The sequence below is a fragment of the Typopeltis vanoorti genome, chromosome 17, assembly GCF_054136105.1.
Source record: "Typopeltis vanoorti isolate ZY-2024b chromosome 17, IOZ_Tvanoo_1.0, whole genome shotgun sequence".
Lineage (NCBI taxonomy): Eukaryota > Metazoa > Arthropoda > Arachnida > Uropygi > Thelyphonidae > Typopeltis > Typopeltis vanoorti.
In genome coordinates this window covers 84,840,241-84,863,951 of record NC_143565.1, presented here as the reverse complement: position 1 = coordinate 84,863,951, position 23,711 = coordinate 84,840,241, and the positions used below count along the sequence as shown (strand labels likewise).

Below are 23,711 nucleotides of genomic sequence, written 5' to 3'. Positions count from 1 at the left end.
GATCAAATACAGAAAGAATATTAAGTAAAAAAACTACGGTTTTAATAAAAGAATGCCACGTACTGATAAATATATTGTAATTATGACTAGATATTTCAACTACATCTCCATCAGGATGTTAGCAACAGCGAACTATAGCGTAATGTATTAAAATGACACACACACACACACACGCACGCACGCACTATGATTTTGAGGTTTAATAAATCCAACCACTACAGTGATGTTACCAATGGACTTCTTCCCTTTCTCAACAAAAGAGAATCTCGCAAACAGCACAGCCAATCACAGAAGACAACAGCAGCAGCAACAACAACACGCTAATATTTCATATTCTACCGTAAGTGGTTAGCCATTTAACTCATTAGACAACCGACTATTTCAGAGTACTTGGGCATAATTACATTTCAAGTAGCATTCATGACTGGAGTGTTTCACGATGGACCACTTAAGAAATAGCATTATAGGATACAAAGAGTTAGTCTGTTTATTAATAATTCCTAGTTTTGTACTAAAGAGATTTGATAATCTCATAGAAGTACTTAAGCTCTCTCTCTCTCTCTCTCTGTCTAATTGTCTTTCTTAAATTGGCCAGTTCAAAGTGCTTATTGAAAACAGCGATCGAGATTTAATATCTGAAATAAATAACTTTAATTTCGTATTAATGAAAGTTTATATTCCAATTTTACACTAGTATACGAAATGGCTATTCCACTGCTCAATAATAAACTACATGGAAGTTTTCGTTTCTATAATAATCTATTTTTTAACTCATTGAAAGCATTGGGAAAAATGTCAAACCAACATACTTTGTAGGTGGGTACCTGTCACGTTCGCGTGTTGAACTTCCCTCTACTTTTCCTAATTACTTGCGCATGCAATACGTATAGATCGAGGGGCGGATTTGAGAAGCGCGAGGTTTTTCTACGCAGAGATCACAAACTCAAAACGTTGTCCGACAACATTACATGTTTTGCAGGTGGCTGGATGCCGCGCTTTGATTTTTTTTTATCCTACATTTTCGTCGATATATAGGGGATATCGAGCAATGAAGATATTTAGGAAATCAAGTGAAAAGAATAGAGAGACTCGCTTTGTTAGGCGATTAAGAAGACTGTTTTAATCTTACGTTGTACGCTGTATACTGCAGAAGTTATGGAAGAGTTAAAACACTCCCAATTATTAATTATTCAATTCTGTGCTTCCTTATCTATAATGTTTTCAGACTACATCGAACTGATATTTTCTTTGTAATCAATTTTTTTCCTTTTTGAAAAATTTTACAAAAAAGATTAAAATTATATCTACCGGTTACTATTGTTTTTGCTCATTCTTATCTATTATGATCTTCGTTATCATTTATGATGTATGATACTTCTTTGTGTGAATCTTTTTCATATATTCCTTTTCTACAATGAAGTGTTGGTTTTGTAACATTGAATGTCTGGATCCTTTTAAACAATGCTTAGAAAGTAGTCCAAATTGCTTATCCACAGAATCCATCTCTACCGAGGAGGGTCAAAATAGTTTTTAGTGGAAAGCATCTTTCATATCAATGTCATTTAATATTTGACAAATATTAAACTCTTTGAAAATTCACAAATTGCCATTTTTCCAAATAAAATATAGAAAAATCAAGCAGTTATTGTTATAAAATAAAATTCAGTTTCAGTTTAAATTCCTCTTGTTAAAATGATTCATGATTCGTGGCTAGTATATTAACAAGTAAGGCATTTATGTTGTCTGAAATAAAGAAAATTGCGTCCTGTTAGGTGAAATTTTATAATTTAGGATTCCGTTCATAATAACTTTGCAATAATTTGACAAAATAAACACTGTAATATCATTCATATCGTTGAATAAAATTTATCCAGTCACGTGAATCTAAATTCTTCTTTCCCATCTGTCAGAGGACGGGTTGAGTCCCCCTATGAATAAGAAACCTTTGCCATCTGGTTCTATCTCTGGCCTTTTCTATCATCTCTCTGAAGCTCGATAATTATGAACTTTGTATTCTCTTTGTTGCCGTCATATCCCCACGTGCCCTCGAAGGTACAGAGGTCTGACATACGTCAGTTTACAGGCCGAAAGTTAACCCTGAAAAATAGGAAGAGATTCCCTCATCTCTTCCTATTTTCATTGTTTTAGTTTTGCTTAAATTGATTTTCATTCCAAAAGTTTTTCATTCTTCATTTAAAATTTTTATTTTTTTATCAATTGTTCTTTAGATTCTGCAAGAATAATAACATCGTCCGCATATTTGATGTGGTTGATATTCGTACCATTTATGGATTTGCATATTTCTTCGAGATAGATAATAAATAAATTTGATGAGAATGGGTAACCCTGCATGACTCCTTTTAATACTTTGAATTTATCTGTCTTTATTTTATTAAATTTCACAATTATTATATTATTTTTATAATAATTCGTAATAAAGATTGCGGATGTAAGACGTTTATAAATTTGTTCCTCTCAATGGAATCAAATGCTTGTTTAAAATCAATAAGTTTGCAGTATAGAGATAAGTTGTATACCCAGCACTTTTCAGCCAGGCTATTAACTATAAAAATATGGTTTATAGTAGATTTCCAGGTCCGAAGCCTGTTTAATTTTCTCCTATTGCTCATTCATTAAAATATTTGATTCTGTTTTGAATAATGCGTGTGAAGATTTTGTGTCTATGACTTATCAATGTTACGGATCTGTAATTTTCACACTTTCGTTTATGTCTCGTTTTTGAAAACCAAAACGAATGACCAAGTACGATGCCTGTCTTCCAGTCTAAATTAGCTATTCCTTTTATGTTGTTATTCGGAGCATGCGTCCTGATTATTTTCTTTCGATCATTGCATAGTATTTAAAGCGCTTGACTAATTTGTTTAGTCATAGTATTTAAAGCGCGGTTGTTAAACTAAACAAATTAGTCAAGCAATAATTTAGATGAAAAGTCATTTAAACTTTCTCGTTCAAGATAAATAGCAAATATCGTTAAGACAGAATCACTATTTCAATAATTAAACGAGATAGCGTATGATAGGATAAGAGAAAAAAAATCTTATTTGGGAATGCAATTAAGTTACACTCAGAACTCTTTCTAGTTGGAAGTAGTCCTTATTCGGTTTGGAAAGTGAGGAGAATGAACCTCCCATCAGGTAATAGGAAAGAACTCTTTGTATGGCAATGGTAAACAAACCGTTATAGCTTAGATTGCTGGTATGGGAGTGTCGTAAAATTCGTGTGATACGAAGAACAGGAAATCGAGTTCTCTTGTGTTTTCTCCAACCGAAACGAGAACCACACACACACACACAGACGCAAGTAAGAGCCTAATGGATTAGGAATTAAAACGTAATGACATTTCTTAGTTTCTTGATGGCTAAGTAAAATAAAGACGTCTCCGGGATTGTTTCTGAGTAAAAATTAGATAATTTGTAAAAATATAAAAAGTAGAATAAATCTAATATTTATGCATTATCAGGAACTTTCATTTTAAATGAACTAAATTAGAAGTTACGTTTATAAGGCTAATTTAAGTTATTTTTGGTTAAGGTTAAATTAGGTTTAGGTAAAGGTTAAGTTAGGCTAGTTTGAAGTTATTTTTGTTTAGGTTAAGATAGACTAGTTTTAAGTTAAATTATTAACTTAAATAATAGTACAACGTTCACAATTCTTTTCACAAAATGTGTAAATCTAAAGCCCGATCGTTACGCTACTTTTAAGTTAGGTTAGGCTTAAGTGTAAGTTCTTTTGGTAAAGTTAAGATGCAAGTCTTGTTAGTCTACTTCCAATACATGTTTTCCTTAAAAAATAATCTTTACAAAAGTGTTTGTTATTATTATTGCTTTCGAAATCTCTGATCTGTTTAAAGAACTATTTCTTAAAAAAACATTACTCTTTTTTGGAATTATTAACTACGCTTGATTTCCTCTTCTATAAAGAGTAAACATGTCAGTATTTATTTCCACTGAGAAATTCAACATCAAAGAGACACTGAAATGTATTCTGTTATGCAAACACTTTATTGATTACGTCCTACCTCCAAAGATGACCTTGAATGAGAAGTTGTCGGAATATCTGACACGTGTACTGAAAGAATTTGAATTGGTTCATTTAGTTTGCGCAAATAGGCGTCTTTCCTTTCTATTTATTTATTTTGAATGATCTCTTTTAAAGCTATAGAGAAATACACTGTTGATTTTGACACTATTCCGCTTAGTAATTAATATTTGTGAATTTTATCTTTAAATCAAAGTGCATTTAAAGACTTTAAAAATAGTGCCATACTGAAGGCGATTTTGATATCTCAGATCATGCTGCTATAGTACCCGATAATACTTCTTAAATAAAAAAGAACATAATTTTTAAATTAAAAACATACTTCTTAAATGAAAACTGCAATTCTTATTTTGATTAACTTCTACAATGTTTTTTAATTCTTCGAAAAACTTTACTGCGTATACTATGATAAAATATTTCGCCCAGACACACAAGTAATAGGACAATCTATTTTGTGTGACATATAAAATAAAAACCTGATGGGTTTGTAGACGCTTTGTTCATGGCAAGTAATAATAGATCGTTCTCATAACGCCTTTTCTGTAATCTTAGGGGATAGAGAGGAAGGAAGTCTCAAAAATCAGATTTCTTCGCCAATTTCTTTTTTTTTTCTTCTTTTCCGTGAGCGAATAGTTCCGTGTGTCCCAAATAACAGAGGTCAACGGCCTCCGTCTCGTTGTGCAGTGGAATTTAATCTTCGAATGTCTTGTGATTGAAGAAAAGACAACAAATATATTCATCAATCTTAGGCTTAACTTTACGTACTTTGTGAAAAAAAAGCAACGTGAACTTACTTCGTACTATTTTATTTCAAAGCAAACAAAAAGTCAAGTAGAGAAATATATAAATCCGAATGAAATAAAAAGAAAAAAATCTCAAAGGAGGAATTTTGAAATCGCCCTTAATTTTAAATACAGTTTTATAACATTTAATAAATTATAATTACTTTGTAAATAGTTTCATATAAAATAGCTAGATTGAAACTCAGAATTATACGACTTGGTCTGTTGTAAATAGATGTTTATTGCTTTTAAAATAATGCACTTTTTTTTTTCAAATAATTTTCAATTATTTGTGAAACTAGGAAATCTAAAACGTGTAGGCAGCTTCTCATGTGGCTTCGGAGCTTTACAGTGAAGCCAGCTTTCACCTTGTCGTTTGAATTATAATCAGTGAATAGGTGGATAATGAATCCCAGTGTTGCTTGAGAGGGGAAAATATGTTTATATGCACAACAGTAAGGTAATGAATGACTACCAAAGAATCAAATTAATTCAGTATATTCCCATTTTTAACTTCTTCTTTGTAGAATCATACTTAACAGTGCTTTTCAATGCGCGCATCAGCAGCTTCTAATTGGAAGACTTTGCACGGAGTCTCTAATGATACGAGTGGAGTTTCATTAAAATTACTTCATACGGGTAATTTGATAAGCTTGTAAGGAAACTTTTCTAATTACAACTGAGTGAAATGAATAGAGGATCAAACAGCTCTAATTATATTTTATACTGCGAAATATTTCCGGTTCATGCTAGAAAATAAAAGACACCTTACAAGAAGCAAACGGGAGAACTCCCATATCCTTTTTTTTTATCGTCTCAATGTGTCAGTAAATGGAGCACAAAAATCGCACACCTTTTTATTATCTCCACCCATGAAGGCTAATTGTTTGCTTCCTTTCCCTTGGGACACGTTAATAGAGTTACTTGTCTTGGAAGTTCTTGTCTTTGTCCATGCCGACACTGAGTGCTTAGCCAGTTAATCGGCCGAAAACACCGGATGACAACAGTTATTTGACTCTCCTTTATTGAAGTATTAGTTTGGATGTAATCGGGTGAGCTCACAGTTAAATAAAACCACAAGCGTCCGTATTTCATCCGGATATTAGAACGACTGATATGAGAAATGAACTCCATTTTATCGCTTTTACTGATAGTAGCAATCAGCATTAACTGCTTTAGGATTCAATAAAGTAACTTTCCGTATTGTAACTGGTTCGAACTTAAAGAGATCCAAGATAAAGTGTGATCGTTTGATCTTTAAAAACACTAAAGAAGTACTCACAATAGATCAATGAATTTTTTTCTCTTACTAGGAGATTAATAAGTTGATCTTCGGATGAGGTTTATTTTATGGCCATTCATAAACGTGCGTGGCTTTGGTAGATGGAAAGTAAAATCTTGAAATATATAATTTTCCTTATGCACGCCTCTAGAGTAACCAAGTAGATAAAATGCTGCCAATATAAAACTGATCGTAATGTAGAAACTCTCATTATTCAGTTGTCAAGTAAGAGAATAGCATGTGAAAAAAACTATAAGTCACAATGCACTGGGGAAAAAAAGAGAAGGCATATTGCAGTGCGAAGCAGACGGCTACAAGTGCCATACCAAGATAACATGAGGAAACAGCAGCCATCGATTGGGTTTAAAGATTTGTCTTGGAAAAGCCTGTCAGAGTACAATAGAATACGGCCATAAAAACACACGCACGGTGGCCTAAGAATAACACAAAGATTGCAAAGAAATTGCGCAAAAAAAAAGAAAAAAAGTTTTTAGAAAGTTGTGAGAACACGAACGTTAGAATGAAAGTCCAGGAGGAAATAAACGATTATCAAAATGGAAGGTGGCGAAAAACTAAAAATGATGAAACAGAAATTCAATAATAAAAATAGCTTTTATACGTTTGCTAAAAAATAAACATCTCTCTCTCTCTCTCTCTCTGTTGTGTGTGTGTGTGTGTGTGTGTGTGTGTGTGTGTGTGTGTGTGTGTGTGTGTGTGTGTGTGTGTGTGTGTGTGTGTGTGTGTGTGTGTGTGTGTGTGTGTGTGTGTGTGTGTGTGTGTGTGATTTCGTACATCACTTGAAATCAAGGAGTGCATTACCTCTTGAAGCACTACATTACTACTTAATTGCCGCATTGAATCCACCTAACAAGATAAAAATAACAGCTACCAGAATTATTTCATATCGCTTCCACTCATTATAATTCCACCCAGTGCAGAAAATGAGTTAATATTTCACTTTCGGGTTTGTTAAACTCAGAGTACGTTGACTTAAATCATTACATTAAGAGTTATGTTCTTGTGTGCAATGATTTTCTCTCAATGGACCTTTAACTTTCATTTTTACAATAACTATTTAACCATATATAACCTAGATGATTTCCGTTCTCCTTACATTAGTGTCTTTGCATTGGGCACACTTAATTACCATGGATATGAATGTATCATAAATTTGTCATTCTTGTTAACTGAGTAGCCGCTAGATGGCAAGCCAAACTGCGTAATGAAATTCGCAATAAATGAATGTTTTTTATATATAAATTCTGGACATTATTTGAATGTTTATTAATCAGCTAATTTAAACAAATAAATAGAATATTTTCAAGAATAGTTTTGTAGATAAAATAGCAGTATTATAAACAATAAATTGATATTTTTCTAGGAGCGTGGACTAAATTCGCTAGTCACTTTAAACTAATACTTTAAAAAAGTTGATAAGCACGTTTTTTTCGCGTGCATCCTTAACAATGGTATCTCTCGCAACATTCTCATTGTTTAGAATAGCTTAATGACTACTTTAATGTTTCCCGCATAGAAACTCTCGCCCACTACGTTTCGTGAACTAGTGGCTACAAGTATGGGCCCATCGCTGGGTTTTTATCGATTCTACAAACTGTGGGCTGCTCTTGCAGCAGATGTGTAGGCTTCGTCCGACTGCATTGCGCCGCTGTGATGCAGCGAACACCAGTGCTGCAGTGGAGATAAGTGATACCAGTGGAAAAGAAATCGGGCGTGTTGAAGACGAGTATCAGGCGTTGCCCAATAACGTGGCTTGTGATCTGTGGGTTGCCATGGTGATAAGTGAGGATGTCATTTATAGGAGTGTAGAAAGATAACTCACTTTTACATAGAAATAACGAATACAACATGAGTACTGAAAAATATTACTTTTAATTCTGTCGTGTGGTTTGGAAATAAAAATGCACAATTAGCGTTTAAGAAGCAAGTTTTTATCGCAGACTTTTTTCTCATTAGCAGGTACAGATTTACTCATTTAGCTTATCATACTTTCTCGGGAAGTTCTCTCTCTCTCTCTCTCTCTCTCTCTCTCTCTCTCACACACACACACACACACACACACACATACTGATTCATGTCTCTCTATTCATTCAAACTTTCTATCGTTGATTCCCACTTTCTCCCTCTCTCTTCCATTTGTTCTTTCTTTTTTTCTATTCCATTCAAGATTGTCTCCCCCCCAACCTCTCTGAGTCTTTCTATCTGTCATCCATTCATGCTTTTCTCACTTTTCCTGCATTCGTTACTTTGTATCTATCTTTCATTCATGTCTCATTCTCTGTATATTTTAGTTGTTGGTCTGTTATTTCTTTCTGTTTATCAAAATTTGACATTGTTATGTTTTTGCGTGAATTTAATGATAGAGAAAGATATTCTTTCTTTCTTAATTTAAAAGAAAAACGATGAAAATATTTTCTTTCTATTTCGTTCTCGTTTGCTGCACTCAATGGAATACCATCTAATGTGTTCGATGTGTTTGCTAATCCTGAAATATCTTCAACAATTATATCTCCAACTCTCTCTCTCTCTCTCTCTCTCCGAAAACAAGCAAACAAAGTAAAAAAAACTGGCCAACAGGCAGAAAATTACACAATTATCAGGCATAATTAGACATAATTATTGTGGCTTCTTAGCCATTTCAACAATCATTCCAAACAACTCAGTTCTATTTTTATGAAACCATTTTAAGTCGTGAAAAGTAAATTCAGCGCGTTTTTATGTATTCGAATGAAAAGTGAAAGTAAAAGTTGCTAGAATGCCGATGTAATTGTATACAGTAATTTTTTTAAAATATTTTATACATCCCATGTTGTACGATATAAAAGTTGTAAACTTGCGAGAAGACTGATTCTGAATATTGCCGCTACATCATCATCATCATCAAATTCCTGCCATGTACCCTCAAGGGGTGTACAGGATATCACAGTATTACATGAAAAAATTACATCATTACTAACTTCCTATCTACAATTTTCCTCCAAATCAGTCTGTTACTTGTCAAGACTCCAACATTATCAGATCTTATATTTCTATCATATAAGGGACTTTTTACCGTATCAATCCACTTATATCTTGGTCTTCCTCTGGGTCGTTTTCCTTCCAACCTGGCAGAAAACACTTGCTTTGCTAATCTTTCCTCTCCCATTCTGTTTAAGTGACCATACCACCTGAGATTAGCTCTGCTAACGCATTTCTGGATGCTGACAATGTCTAGTTCTTTCCTAATATCCTCGTTTTTAATACGATTTTACCATTGATGCCATCTGTTCACGCCTCTAATCTTTCTCAGGACTCTCATATCTGCGGTCTCTAGTCTTTGGTCAAGTGTTTTACTTCTGACCCAGCTCTCAGATCCATAAGTTAAAACTAGTTTGAACACAGTCTTGTATATAGCTAATTTAGTGTTCCGACTAATTTCTTTCTTATTCCATATGAATTTATTCAATTGACTTCCCACGATACCAGCTTTGCTGATTCTGTTGTCTATTTCTATATTGAATTTACCATCTTCACTAAAAATTGTGCCTAAGTAGCTGAAATGTTTTACTTGTTCTACAGGTTCTCCATTCACAACACAGTTGACATTTTCAATGATTCTGCCTATTTTCATTGTCTTTGTCTTTTTATTGCTGACCTTCATACCATATCTATTACAACAGCTATTCAATTTAGTCAGAGAATCTTGCAGACTTGTAGCGGATTTATTTAGAAGTATAACATCATCTGCATAAAGCAAACAAAATATACAATGCCAAATGTAATGTTCATACTTAATAGGCTTAGGAAATGCTTGAGAATAGAATATTACAGTTTTTATGTTTTTGAATATAGGTATGTTTTTGAAAAACAGTCTAATAATTCACTTAATAGTGGAAATGTATTGTTTGTGAATGCAGTGGGAGTATGGTGTTGTATTGGAAGGGGGAGGGGGAGGGGAACGATATCGTCCGTAAAGGAAAGTGACTACAATTGTAGATAGAGTGCACAAGTCATATATCGATTGACGTCCTTCCTGTTCATTGGGATTAGAGAAAATCACCGAGTGGCAAACTAGAACCGAACGTGCAGCAACGCCACACAATAGAGAACACCAGGAAGACAATAATCACCATCGTCAGACCATTAAGGATGTCATCGTGTGTACGTTCAAGGCAATTCGACTTCCGTAACTTGAGATAGACCGAGAAGAGTAAGGACTAAGTCTTGAGTTAACAGAAGTGTCACTTACAACTTTATTATTCAAATAGATGAATCAGTGATATTTTGTCGGGGTTTTAGAAGGTTCAAGTGACGTGTTAGAAGTATACTGCATTGCGCTGCATGCAGTTCAATCTCCTAGAAGATCTAATTAAAGGCTCGTGTGAAACAAACCCATCCAGGCTTTTATAATGTGATCCATCTCACACACACACACACACACACACGGATTCTCTGCCAGTCAGTTTCTTCCATTAAATTCTACCCCATTTTTACTCTTAGGAAGAAAAGAAATTTTCAAAGCAACCCTCCCTCTTCCTCTCTCCCGCTAGTTTCATCTCGTCGTTGATAGCAATGAAATCTTAATGGTTCCGGTATCCACTCGAGTACAAGTTGTTTCAGCCGTAAATATTGACGGTGGACAAATCCTCCTTTCACAAACCCTCGCTGATCGATTGGATAAAAACGGACGAAGGTTCATTAAAAGATAGCAGTAAAAATGCCAAGAAAGTTCTCCACTTCCAGCTGAGCGAACGCATCTTCTAACGCGGGGAGGTCTGTTGACATTTCGAGAGGTCACGAACGTCGTAAAAACTCTGCAGAAGTCGATTGAACAACCGTCGGAGTACCTGATAATAAGGGAGATTTATGTTTTTGTTTCTGCCGTTAGTTTGGTGAAGGACTAAAAATTGATCATGCGCTGAAATCCCCCATATATCACGCGACCTTTACAAGCCGATTTATTACGGGATTTCACCACAGTGCCATCTGTTAGTAGCAAATCGAACTAGTAGCATGAAATTTAATTATTAGAAAATCGATATTTTTTTGAATTCCTTCTACCTAAGATCAGTAACAGATAACTTTTATAATTCTTTATTATTCTGCTTTCAAATTTTCTTGTCTATTGTAGATGTGCCGTAATAAATGGCAGCAGTTCACAGTTTTGCTTCGAGTAATAACAGCCTACTGTAGGAGGATATAGGTCAGCTTTCCCTGTTAACAAATACGTTGTCCACCATCAGCACGTTCTTCTTGGTGTTCACGGTTTGATTAGTGTGTAATGGGAAATGCTTGCCAACTATCCGTTACTGCTGGTCTCAGGTCGACCGATAAATGATGGTCTAAGTGCGGAAGTTGTGGATGGCTGACTCACTGACTACCTACTTGGGATAATAAAAATGAAACCAGAAAAAGAAGGGATTCCGGTCGAGGGTTTTCCGCTTTAATCGGTGAAGAAAAACGACTTTTAGACTAATGAAATTATTCTAAGATTGTTACAATCAGCCCGTGATTCATTTCGAAAATATCTCTCTCTTTCTCTCTCTAACCATTTTTCCTTTTACTGTTATGATTTCATTTATCATTTTATTTGTTTTTCTATAATTTGATCATTCATTTGACTACGTATGTTAGCACATATAAGCGAATATATTATAACAATAGCTTGTATGTCGGTTACACACACTGTAATCTTGTGTTTGTTTGTGGGCGCGTATAAAATAAAATAAAGAGATAGTAGCTTCTCCAGTGAGAAGCTACTATCTCCTTATATATAATATGAATTAAACAGCTTTGTCTGTTTTGTTTATTCAAGATAAATTCAGCGTCATATTCCCATAGCAACGGCAGATGACGAAAGTTCAGAGCTGCTATTTCAGAGTCCAAGTTAATGTCACAAATATTTCTAAAGTGGAACAGAAATAAAGAAAAAAAAACAAAATAGCGAGAGTTTATTCGCTAAAAAGGAAGTGCTTATACTCGATCTATGAGGGCAGCACAGTCAGCAATCGGAAAAAGAGAAACAGCGATCCAATTATGGATTTGAATTATGCAATCCATGTGGAACACGAAAGAGGCTTACGCAAAACTCAACAATCGAATATCATTGGTTTAAAAGCATTTTATAGTTCATTAGGAGGTCGACAAAAAAACTGGGTTCGAATTTTGTCTAGAACAAAAGAAATGTTTACGAGGCCATTCAGTTTAGAAGCTCTTATACAAAGGTGCCAGTTTGTGTTCTACATAACACTTATTAGGGATCATTATAATGAGTTTTGAAACTACTCATTTCTATGTATCAGTATAGGTTTTTTGGAATGTTGCTATGGTGATAAGAGGTGACCACAAATTGCATTTACCATTTTGTGATTGTCACGTACTGCTATGCATTTTTACGGATTTTCAATATGCATACAGGTAAATAATTGACAACACAAAATGACAAATGCGTGGTAAGACTATAAAAATGAGACAATGTCGTTCGTTCTACATATTTAATTCTTACACGAAGTCAATTTAAGAAACAAGTTCCCCGTTAGGAGGTTCCTTTTCGATATCAAGTCGGGCGCTATTACTGCCATTATATCCCATCTTAATAGAACTGTACCATCTTCAGTCGTAGTCTTTCTCGTCACACATGGATGTGACATAATCAGTCCCCATAACTCACATCTCTATTATTCTGTCTCCCTGCATTATTGTACGTAATGATGTACAGTCAGTCGATGTTATTATGCAGATCATTCAGCGAACTGTGCGACACATTTCCGAAATGCCATCACACATTCATCACATCTCAGTTTAAACTGAACTAAGCCAATGCTTTTCAATGTCTTAAAACAATGAAAATGATTAGGAAATTGACCGCATATTAAATACCAGTGACTATATAGCGTTGGTTATTGTATTTTTTAAAATATTTATGAGGTATTGTAAGGGATAGTAAATCATTAATATGCATAACACTCCCGTGATTTCTAATTACGTTACTGAAAGAGCCATTTCGTTCTTATTGCAGATCTCTTGAGACCTCAAGCCTAACTTCCCAACATGCCAGCAGCAGTCGAAGAACCCCAAGCCAATGGCGAACCCATGACTGGGAAGACGGAACTGGAACAGCTCCAGTTCCAAGCTAACCAGCAAACTGATGAGGTAAGTAGTCATTTATTTATGTTGTATGTATTCCTTTTATTTCTCAAAATTTATAACGACTTATTCCTATTATTCCTAGTTCAGTATTTCGTAGCACAGCATTAAACGGGGCTGCTTAAAAAAGAACAAAGATGGACCGCAAAGTTTGTAGTGTGAGCTGGGTTAGTTCCAGTTCTTAATGACCAAGGTGGAATTTCTATCTCGTTAACTAAGCACATAAAACTATAATTGATTTTTCTTTCCGTGATTCATTCATTATGTATCGGCACTTTTTTTAACTTTAGCTACAGTCTAGGCATCGGCATTACCTTCTGCACAAGACAGGTGCACACATTCGCTCTGATCAATATATGCTTCAAAGTAATAGTGCAAGGAAGCCGATGCGAAGAACTTATTAATTTATTTCTGGACAAAAATAACTCATTGCTTAAATCTCGCTCCAGGTATGTAATGGCCTTGGAAAGAATAGTACCTCATCAACGGTGGTAATCTGGTTTTGTATGCGTGATTTGAATTAGGTGTTTTATAATGTGCGTTTATGTTTCTCTTTTTCGTGTTTATACTCTCTCCTTTGTTCCATCACGAAGGTCAATGCCAAGGTCAAACTGATAAAACTGGTGAAACGCTCATTTTTGGAACCGAATGAATTTAAAAGTTCATTAAATTGTATTAATTTTACTTTGGTTGAGATGATGTCAGAATTGCTTTTACCAGATGTAAAAACAAAACGATGAAGAAGAATCCATTTTGTAAAATAGGGATAATATATCATTAATGATACTTGTGTCTGTTTCCATGTTTTTTCCCTATTTCCAGAAAGGTAGTAAACGCCAATATTTCACTAATTTCATGGTTATTACGACAATATACTTTAAATAACTCAACACAATCAAAACAGCATTTGAGAAATACTTAATACGTAATTTAAATGAGACTTTGTTTTATTAGCTGCGTTTTACTGCTAGAATTTAGTTTTCCAATTTTGAAGTTCAATCCCTGTATGGCCAATTGCGAAATTTGAGTCTCATATTTTGAATCAGAATGCCATTTAATCCACTCTGTACCACATTGTAGTCCCTGGTCACAAGTAGGCGATGTTGATCATGTTCTGGGAAAAATGATTGTCGTTGTCAAATTGCGAATGAAATCAAGTCCCAACCATTAATAGATACTTTGGTATAGATTTGTAATGTAAATAAGGAAGGCTCTCACTAATAAAAATCAAACAGATCTGTATCACGTCTTATTAAAGAAGATTAACTTACTAAATGTTATAGTAGTCTTGATTCTCCATAGTAGTTCAAAGTTTCAGCATTTTAATAACATGACCCAGCTTCTCATCCAGGTTTGGAAACTCAACATCTCTTTAAAGAACGTGATTTTGAACCGCTTGAGCTGAATAGGAGAAGCCTCAGTCTCGAGACATCATCTTGCAAATCATAGATGATGAGTTATAATCTAATTCACAATATGAGAATTCGTTTCAGAAGAAATACTTTGAAAGAGGAATTTAGTTTACCGAAATTGAGATTGGTTTGCACATTTCACTTGCTGATGTACGGAGTGCGCATGATAAAAATTTCAAGGAAAAACATTCACTGATACCCATCAAACTTCATCATCCCATTGCTTTAACTATGCCCATGCAATAACTATGGTGAAGGCTTCATTCATGCTCTGAATACAATCGATTGCTTGCTGTGCTTTGCATTTATTAATAAAATGAACAAATTCTCATGTTATATCTTTGAGTCTCTCTCTCTCTCTCTCTCTCTGTTCTTCAATCCTTCACACACAGTCATAAATGTTTCAAAGCGACTCTATAACATGTTGTTATTTCTATGATTTTTCGGTTCAGTGCAATAAGATCTCAACACATGAATTCATTCCATTAAATCCTTTATATGTTGAAAATATTGTAAGCTGAGTCGAATAAAACGTCGATTTCCCCTATAATTCGTTCTAAACCCTTAACCAACAACCCCAACAACACATAAAATAAGTATTTCTTACATATCATACTTGAGGTTTAAGTTTTTAAAGTTTATTAAGATATTATAAAATATCTTAAAATTAAAGGAAGACAATAAATTAGAATTTATCTTAGACTTGAAGTTCAAGGTTGATGAAATAATTGATGAAGTGGAGGTGGTAGATGTTCTTAACTTGCACTTTAAGCGCCATAGTTAATTTCAATGTGTTTAATTAATATTTTAAGATTGATACCAAGCATCCATGGAAACGGGATAAGAAAACCCGAGGAAGTGAAAAAAAGATCAAACTATGAAAAGAGGTAGGAACAAAGAAAACTGCATTCTAAATGGATATTCTATAGAACAAGTAAAATATTTCAGCTATTTAGGCGCATAGTTTTTAGTGAAGATAGCAAATTAAATATGGAAATAGACAACATAGACAACAGAATGCATGGGATATATTTATAGTGGGAAGTAAACTCAATACATTTATATAAAATAAGAGAGAAATTATTCAAAACATCAAAATAGCAATGTTCAAAGCAGTTTTACATTATGGATCTAAGGCTGGGTTAGAAATAGAGCACTTGATTGAAGATTGGAGGCCACAGATATGAGAGTCCTGAGAAAGATTAGGGGCGTGAACAGATGGCATCAATGGCAATATCATATTAAAAACGAGGATATTAGGAAAGAACTTGACATTGTTTCCATGTGAAATATGTGATCGGAGCAGAGCTAATATAAGGTATTACAGTCACTTAAACAGAATGGGAGAGGAAAGATTAGCAAAATGCTATCGGCACTTAAAATGAAAACTCGATTTCCATAGAATTGAGGTTGTTCTATATGTTGACATTTTCTTCATTCTTCTGTATTAGTTCAGTCCGTAATGAACAATATCCTTTGATTGCAAAGGCCTGGATTAGAATCAAATCTTGGACGCGAAAGGTGAGTTAACTGACCTCATGCGAAGTTAGAAGGGTTTTCTCTTCCAGTAACTCGAATTTTTCGTTCAACAAAAAAGGCAAACCATCCAGAATAACTCATGCAGTTTTATAGATATAAAAACGCTGACATCACAGCCTTAGTTGCCTCGCCTGTAATGCAAACATCCACAACTACTCTCTTATATGAATCCCAACCAAGATAATTATTGTGGAATACTTGCTCTAGCATGCTTTATCTATCATACATTCTGCACATTGGACTTTTTCTTTCTTATCTTTCTCCTTCTGGCTGAGATTTTAAAAATTATATTCTCTATCTAATCTCATTTTTCCCTTTACATGTTCGTCTCAATGGCTTGTCACAACGTCAGGTAACTGGGCTTCATAGAAACCGAATTAATGTTGTAATAAGGTGGTTAATCTATCTGCATGCTTGTTATGTCGATGAGTTTTTAATCGGTCTCATAGAGCAAAATAGAAAAACCGACCCTGAGAATACATCCAGGTTTGTCTATTATAATTCATCAGTGGTACTTTCTGCAGGCCTTTCTCAACTTTTCTAAACCGTCCTTGACTTTCGTAACCCTAATTTTAGGATAAATTAAGGTTATGAAATGTTAAAAGGATAAGATTTTAAATTAAGGATACATTTAATAGGATAAAGTAGTTAGTTCTGTGACTGCTGTCTTGCTGGATACAAAAACAACATTTCGGGGAGGAAAAACGCTGAGCCATTAGATCGATTTATTCACTCAATATATTTGAAAAGCACTTATAAACGTCTCTTGTCCTACACATGATTCGAACCCGGATCTGCAGGTCTATCTGAAGACCAACTCGAATGGAATCTTCGTTAAAGGCTAGCTAATGAGGTTCTTTTGTCCTATTGTCCTTTAGAAAAACTTTCTAAAGAGTCAAGTCTCTTCATTAAATTTTCTTCATTTTCTAAATCGCTTTTGATTTTTAAACACAGCAGATTTATTATATTCTGGTCATGTTTGGTATTCCGATTTAACCCACGTAAGTGACATCGCAAAGATTGCAAGATCCTACACATTTTTTGTCTAATAATAAAGTTAAATTCGGGCTACTTCTATATTTATTTCGTGAATATACTTTATTTCTGCAGCAAATATTTTTTAATAATTTCGTTTTCTTTTGTACTTAGAGAACTTATTATATTTTATAATATGCAGCAATCAGAACTGTTCATTCATTTGCATCCGAACCCGGAAAACCCACCTTTATGTTCAATCAGAAACTTTTACAAGTTCCACGAGCACAAGCAGTACTACCGTTTCTTAGAAAACATTTTTTTCTCCGATTATGAATGCATTCTATCATCTTTTATAAGAAAAACTTCACGGAACTTCGGCATAAATTCAATTTTGGCCTTAATGTCAATAAAAAACCAATAAAATAAACCAGAAGGTAGTTTACGAAACGAAAATAACATCACACGTAACCCATTTTCAACAACAACAGAAAAATCAACAATTCAAATAAAATCTAACGCAGACATAAACCACTGTAGCAAATGAAGGCAATCAGATTCAAGCTGATAATTCAGTCAGCCCCAGTGACATTTGTGTGATACTTTTTTACTCTTGGGAAACGTTTTTTTTTTAAACCTCTTTATTTAATCAAAGGCCTCCAGCTCGCTTTACATGCATACGAACTGGTAGCTGTTCTCATCGATTTCACGTGTCTATGACGTCAGGCCACGCTAGTAGCAAGAGCAAAATGGTACCAACAAGGCTAGAATAACAATGATGGTTTTAAAATTCCTCTATTGAATACCACGAAGAATTTATGTTTTCGTTTCTTTCCCAAATATTGAAGACTTTCAAAACTCGGCTTATATTGCTTTGACTTAGGACTTTGCCCCAAAAGATGCACGATGAATGACAATACAGTTTTGAAAAAAAACGAAACTTTCTGATAAAGTGAAGAAGATACATAATAGTTGGAACAATGCCTAAATCTCAAACCAAATAAAGAATATTATCCTTCACCTTTTTTTGTTCTCTTCGATTTCAATGGTATTCATGCCTCAATAATAGAAGTTTAGTCCTTTAAGTCAACAGTGAGATTGCTCACGGGGGGGGGGAAGGAACACAAACCACGTGACATTCCGTTTAGAAGCAGATGGATGTGACAATACGTTGGTTTAGAAACGTAGCAAAAGATCGGTCGTGAGATTTGATTTCTTAGATAAACAATTACCGCTTCGGGCAATTGTCCATGGAGACCATGTGTGTGTGTGTGTGTGTGTGTGTGTGTGTGTGTGTGTGTGTGTGTGAGATTTTTCTCCTACCGATCGCGGTAACAAAAGTAAATGGAATTTTCTCGCACTTCGACAGCTTGTGTCTCTCAGGAATAACCACAAATGGAATGTAAGAGGCGATCTCTCTCGTAACAGGTCATTTGCGATCAATAATGATAACATCTGGAAGAGAAAAATTTACGTGTGGGTAGCTTTGCAATGGAGGTAAAGAACATCCCATCTCTTTCCAACGTTGGAGTGGAAGGAGAGATGGATTTACGATGTTTTTTTTTTTTTTACCTCAAGAACGTCTGGTCGCTGATGACGGCAAAATCATCAGCTGTATTCTACGTTAAGAAAATGTTGGTACTTTTCTAAAGAAAAACCTAAAAGACAGGTTGTACCTATTTAACACATTTTCTGGTTACGATACTAAAAGTGAGTTAACCACGCTCATGAGAATAAGACAAGTTTTTTTTTGTTCCTGAAAACCTGTTTTTTCATCCCGCATAACACGCGAATCGATTTGAGTATTAGGACATTATGTATTCGCTTCATGGCTTTAGCTGATTTGGTTTATAATAAATAAACTAATCTTTTGGAGATGTACCTCTTCTCTTCCCAAAGCAAGGGTTCTTTGATTGAATATATAAAGGTTATTATATGATACCAAGGAATGAAGTATAATATCTGTTTTCAGAGTTACTGAACTCTGCCCACTTCCATCGGATCTGAAAGGACTCTTCGTGTTAATTTAGCTTAGAAGAATTAAAGAAATGTTTTACTAATTGTGATTGTCTTTTGATCAGGGATTAGTAATAGTATCATAGATTGGACGATTCCCACTGATGATGATGGCTTTCAACTAAAGGCGACCGGACCGATCTCATACAGTCATTAAAGAGGGGTTTTTCCCTTTTCAGAAGCGGTTTCAACCCAAAGCAGACAATGCAACCTACAAATACTGATGAACAATCATATATACGAGGGCTGTTCAATAAGTAATAAGACTAATTTTACAGTGGCGAAACCACTCATCACAATATTAATTTCTGTGGAATAAAGAAATGTTGCTGTTTGTATTAACAAAAGAGGTTGGTAGATGGCGTATACGGGCTGATGTGCCAGAGTGTCACGTGACTAAACGCAAGTGCTCATCGGCGCGCCTACGAGGCGCGACCAGTCTTCGAAATGGAAGCGTCCTTGGAACAGCGTTATGCGATTAAATTTTGTGTGCGCTTGCAAAAATCGGCATCGGACACTTTTAACATGATACGCGAAGCTTTCCACGATGAAGCAACGTCGAAGGCTAGTGTTTTTCGCTGGCATAAAACTTTTAAGGAAAAGAAGGCAAAATGTGGAAGACCTTCAACGTCCATCACAGAGACAATGATCAACACAGCAGCGATTATCATCAAGCACGTCAAAAGGAAGCGTCCATTGCTGAAGAATGGCTTCTTATTGCACCACGATAATGCAAGGCCACATATTGCTGGTGGTGTAGTGGACGTTTTGCAGAAGAACAACACAGATATCCTACCACACCCTCCATACAGTTCTGATCCCGCATCGTGCGATTTCTGGCTGTTTCCTCAGCTCAAGAAACCACTAAGAGGCCGTCATTTCGAAAGCAACAAAGCGTGTGTAAAAGCTGCGGAGGCGGTTTTGAAAGAACTCTCAAAAAACGGATTCTCACATGTATATATATATATATATATATATATATAACAGTCTACGTATATATATATATATATATATATATATCCCCCCCTCTCGAACCCCTAAAGGAATTTGTTGAACGTATTTGGACAAGGATGAAACATTCAGAAAAATTATATGATATTCTGAAATTACTGCACAAAACAAAAAAAAATTAACGTTACAAATAAAAAAAAAACATATGTTTCCTCCTGATGATGATACTGTAAGTGATTAGGGGTTACGTCTGTATGTATGAACATTATATTATGATGAGTTTAATGTGAAGGTCAAAACTTCGATTATCTCTTTCATTTTATTATTAATACTCGTTATCTATACCTTATGGTCACCATCAAAAATACGCACGCACGCACGCACACACATTTGATTCCGATGGCTTCGTCGAACTTCTTAGTTGCACATTTTTTTCTCATTAGAAAAAAATTAAGTTATATCGGATTATCACGTTGAGTTGCGTTAAATTATATAATTACGTGGGAATTTATTATTTAATAACGTGACTGATGAATGATTGTGATATTTTATAAGAATAAATTCTGGTACTTTGACTGCCTTATAACGAAAGTTTTATTTTATTATGATGCAGTCAAAAATGGAAATTGAAAAAGTTATAGAAAAATGAAAGAGGTCGTAGATAAATGAGCCAAATAGTATAGTTCTCTTTCTATAGTTTATTTCATCTGAAGAAAAATAGACCCTTGCCTGTTTGTTGGAGCCACATTTTTATTTTTGTAAGAGCCCTGTATCCTAATCTTTCATTTCCCAATGAAATTCTTCAACGTATCAATGAAGATGGAAGCTTGAAAGAAATAAAGATGCGTCTGATGGTCCAAGAGCGAAGATGCCATCCAGTGCACTAACCCAGTTTTGGCCTGGTAAATCATGGCTTTTTTTTTCTTACATCAAATGGAAAAGCATCTCTTTGACATATTGTTCGTTCTGTATATCCACAATTTCGAACGTTATTTTGACAAACCTTTTCAACGTATACAAAAAATGCATTTAACATAACTACTTCTACTTGGATAAATATTGATCTTCCAAACATTATTTCATTAAGAATCATACTTCAATACAATACTTAAAACTCAGGTTCTCAAAAAACGAAAATAAAAAAAAAAGAAAAGGAAAAACAATGGAATTAAACGCAAACAAATTTTCTCGATCTTAGCTCTGATGATTATACCCAGGTCGTCAGATAAGATAATTCCCAACCCGGATACCATTTTAAAGGTAAAAAACTTATCGACGTACGGCCTCTATTTTTAGCATTTAAAATTGGGTTTCATTTTTTTCCAGTCATGATCGAGCATTATTAAAATGAATTTTAAGTTAACGACAACAAAATATAAACGTCCTTAAAATAATCAAACATTTTCTCCATAATATAAGAAGAACAAAACTCTAATCCAAAGACAATAGCGATGTAATATGGCCTGCCATTTCCCAATACTGTTGCGCAGTACTAATACCACATCAACTCAAGACTTTCTACAGCCAAACGCTAGGGTATAAATAATGCAGAACCATTATTGACTCAACTTATCCCCTGTGGATTAACCGGCAGCTACTTATGAGGCTGTAGTAATCATGGGGGATACAAAGAGAAGTTTGTTAATGAGAGAGGGAAGTCTGTTATGCTGGTGATCGATAGAGCAGGAAGAAGACGCCAGCATTAAACCAGCATCGTGGGGAACGGCAATGTGTTTAGAGTCATTTTAGGGGAGTTCTGTACAAGCATAGGAACAACCCATATGGGATGTCCTCAGAGCTAGCTGAACGAGGAAGTGATTTGTTTTCTTTGTCTGAGAGAGAGAAAGAGAATATCAGAGGGATCAGAGCTGTTATAGTCCAAATGTTTTTAAGTGTGGCCTTGACCCACTTGTTTTTCTTTCCTTCTAAGAACATGTCGTGCGTTGGACGCGTGCTCTTTTAAAACTGTGATGGAGAACCGTTGTCGTCTACTGCAAAGCCTTGAGGTATTACTCAAGGGAACTTGTAGTCGTAGAGGGAAGAACTCCCACTAGTCAAATAATTGCAGTTTGTTGGTAACATTCTTTAATGATCTTTAGTGATGTCTTAGCAATCTCAGTGCATTGAAATTCTTCAAGTTGATAACATTTTGATGCAACGTTAGGCGAGAATATTCCACAAATGTTCTTCTTCGTTTTCTTCTTATTATTGACTTCCCATTAAGACATTAAATCTGTCTAGAATGGTAACTGAATGAATTAAGTCATTTCTTTTATGTTTGTAAGAAAGAAACTAACTCCAAAACCACAGATCCAGGCTGATTATCCTTAGTTCAAGAAAAAAGAAAAGAAAACGAACAGCAGAAGGGCCATATACGATTAATGTCCACTGTGGTCAAACCAGCATGTCTAATACTAGATTCTTCTAATACTGTCTTCCTGTCTGCCGTTTGTTTACCTTTTATTCTTCTTCTTCCTTTTTACTTTGTTTTCTTTTTCTTTGAATCTCTCCTTTGTCCTCTGCCTCATTTTTCTTTCCTTCATTCTTCTTTCCTCTTTTATTATATCTCTTAGTTTATCTCCTCTCTCTCTTTCTCTCACGCTTATCTACTGATATTTCTTTTTCTTTCCTTCAATTCCGTTTTCATTTTCCTCCCTCCCTCTCTCTCTCTCTCTCTGTCTCTCTCCTTTTCATTTCTTTTTCCCTCTTTCATTCTGTTCTTTTAGCCGCTTCTTTTTCCTCCGTCTCATTTTATCTTTATTTCATTCTTCTTCTTCTTCCCCCTCTTATTTCATTTCTTTCTACCTGTCTATCTCTCTCTATCTATCTATCTGCCTTTATTTTTCTCTTTTTAATCGCGGTGATTTCGTTTCTTTTCCCTTTCTGTTCTTTCCAGTTCCATTTCTTTTCCTCATTTGTTTAGCTATTTCTAATTTTATCTTTCTGTCTTTTCTTTATTAATTTCTTCGCCTATCTTTCTTTTTTTGTTCTATTTCACAAAGTACTTTTTTCATCTTCCTGTTCTTTCATTCTCTCTCTCTCTATTTCTCTCTCTCTCTCTCTCTCTCTCTCTCTATTAGTGAATTAATATACTGCACGAGCATTAAGTACTGTGTTCCGCATAGAACATCGCTGTGTGCTGGTGTATTCAATGGCCACGCCAATATCATGTTTTGGAGATTCCTCCAATTGAATAGTTTCACTCTATGACGGAGCGCAATAAAAAAAAAAAAAGACGAAAAAAAATTGCGTTCTATTTACTGAAAATATAAGCTCGTGACCTTGACGCATGGTGTTAGCTGAACGCTGTTAAGCTCACCTCGACAATGATGGCTTCTCTGTGCAGCAAAGGTGCATTGCAGGGAAGTGATCGATAGCGACAAATTAAAATTCCTCGCAGCTAAACTTAATGATGTTTCTTCCTCAAGCTTTCCTCGCTCACGTTCACCTTGAAAACGGTAATGGGATCCACACAACACACGACGAGTTTGCACAGGAAGAAATCGAATTCTGTTATTTTAGATTAAACGGAAGGTGAACCAGCCGAGAACT

The 23,711-nt window shown here is 34.9% G+C and overlaps 1 protein-coding gene across 3 annotated transcripts in view; it reads left to right on the top strand.

The window, feature by feature from the left end:
* Positions 1 to 23,711, top strand: part of Snap25 (Synaptosomal-associated protein 25kDa) — a 273,086-nt gene that overhangs the window by 111,899 nt on the left and 137,476 nt on the right. For all 3 annotated transcript variants that reach the window (XM_090407309.1, XM_090407307.1, XM_090407310.1), the window contains exon 2: positions 13,139 to 13,272. In XM_090407309.1, the coding sequence (XP_090263435.1) occupies positions 13,171 to 13,272 (102 nt within the window). In that variant the 5' untranslated portion in view covers positions 13,139 to 13,170. The remainder of the gene's footprint in view (positions 1 to 13,138; positions 13,273 to 23,711) is intronic.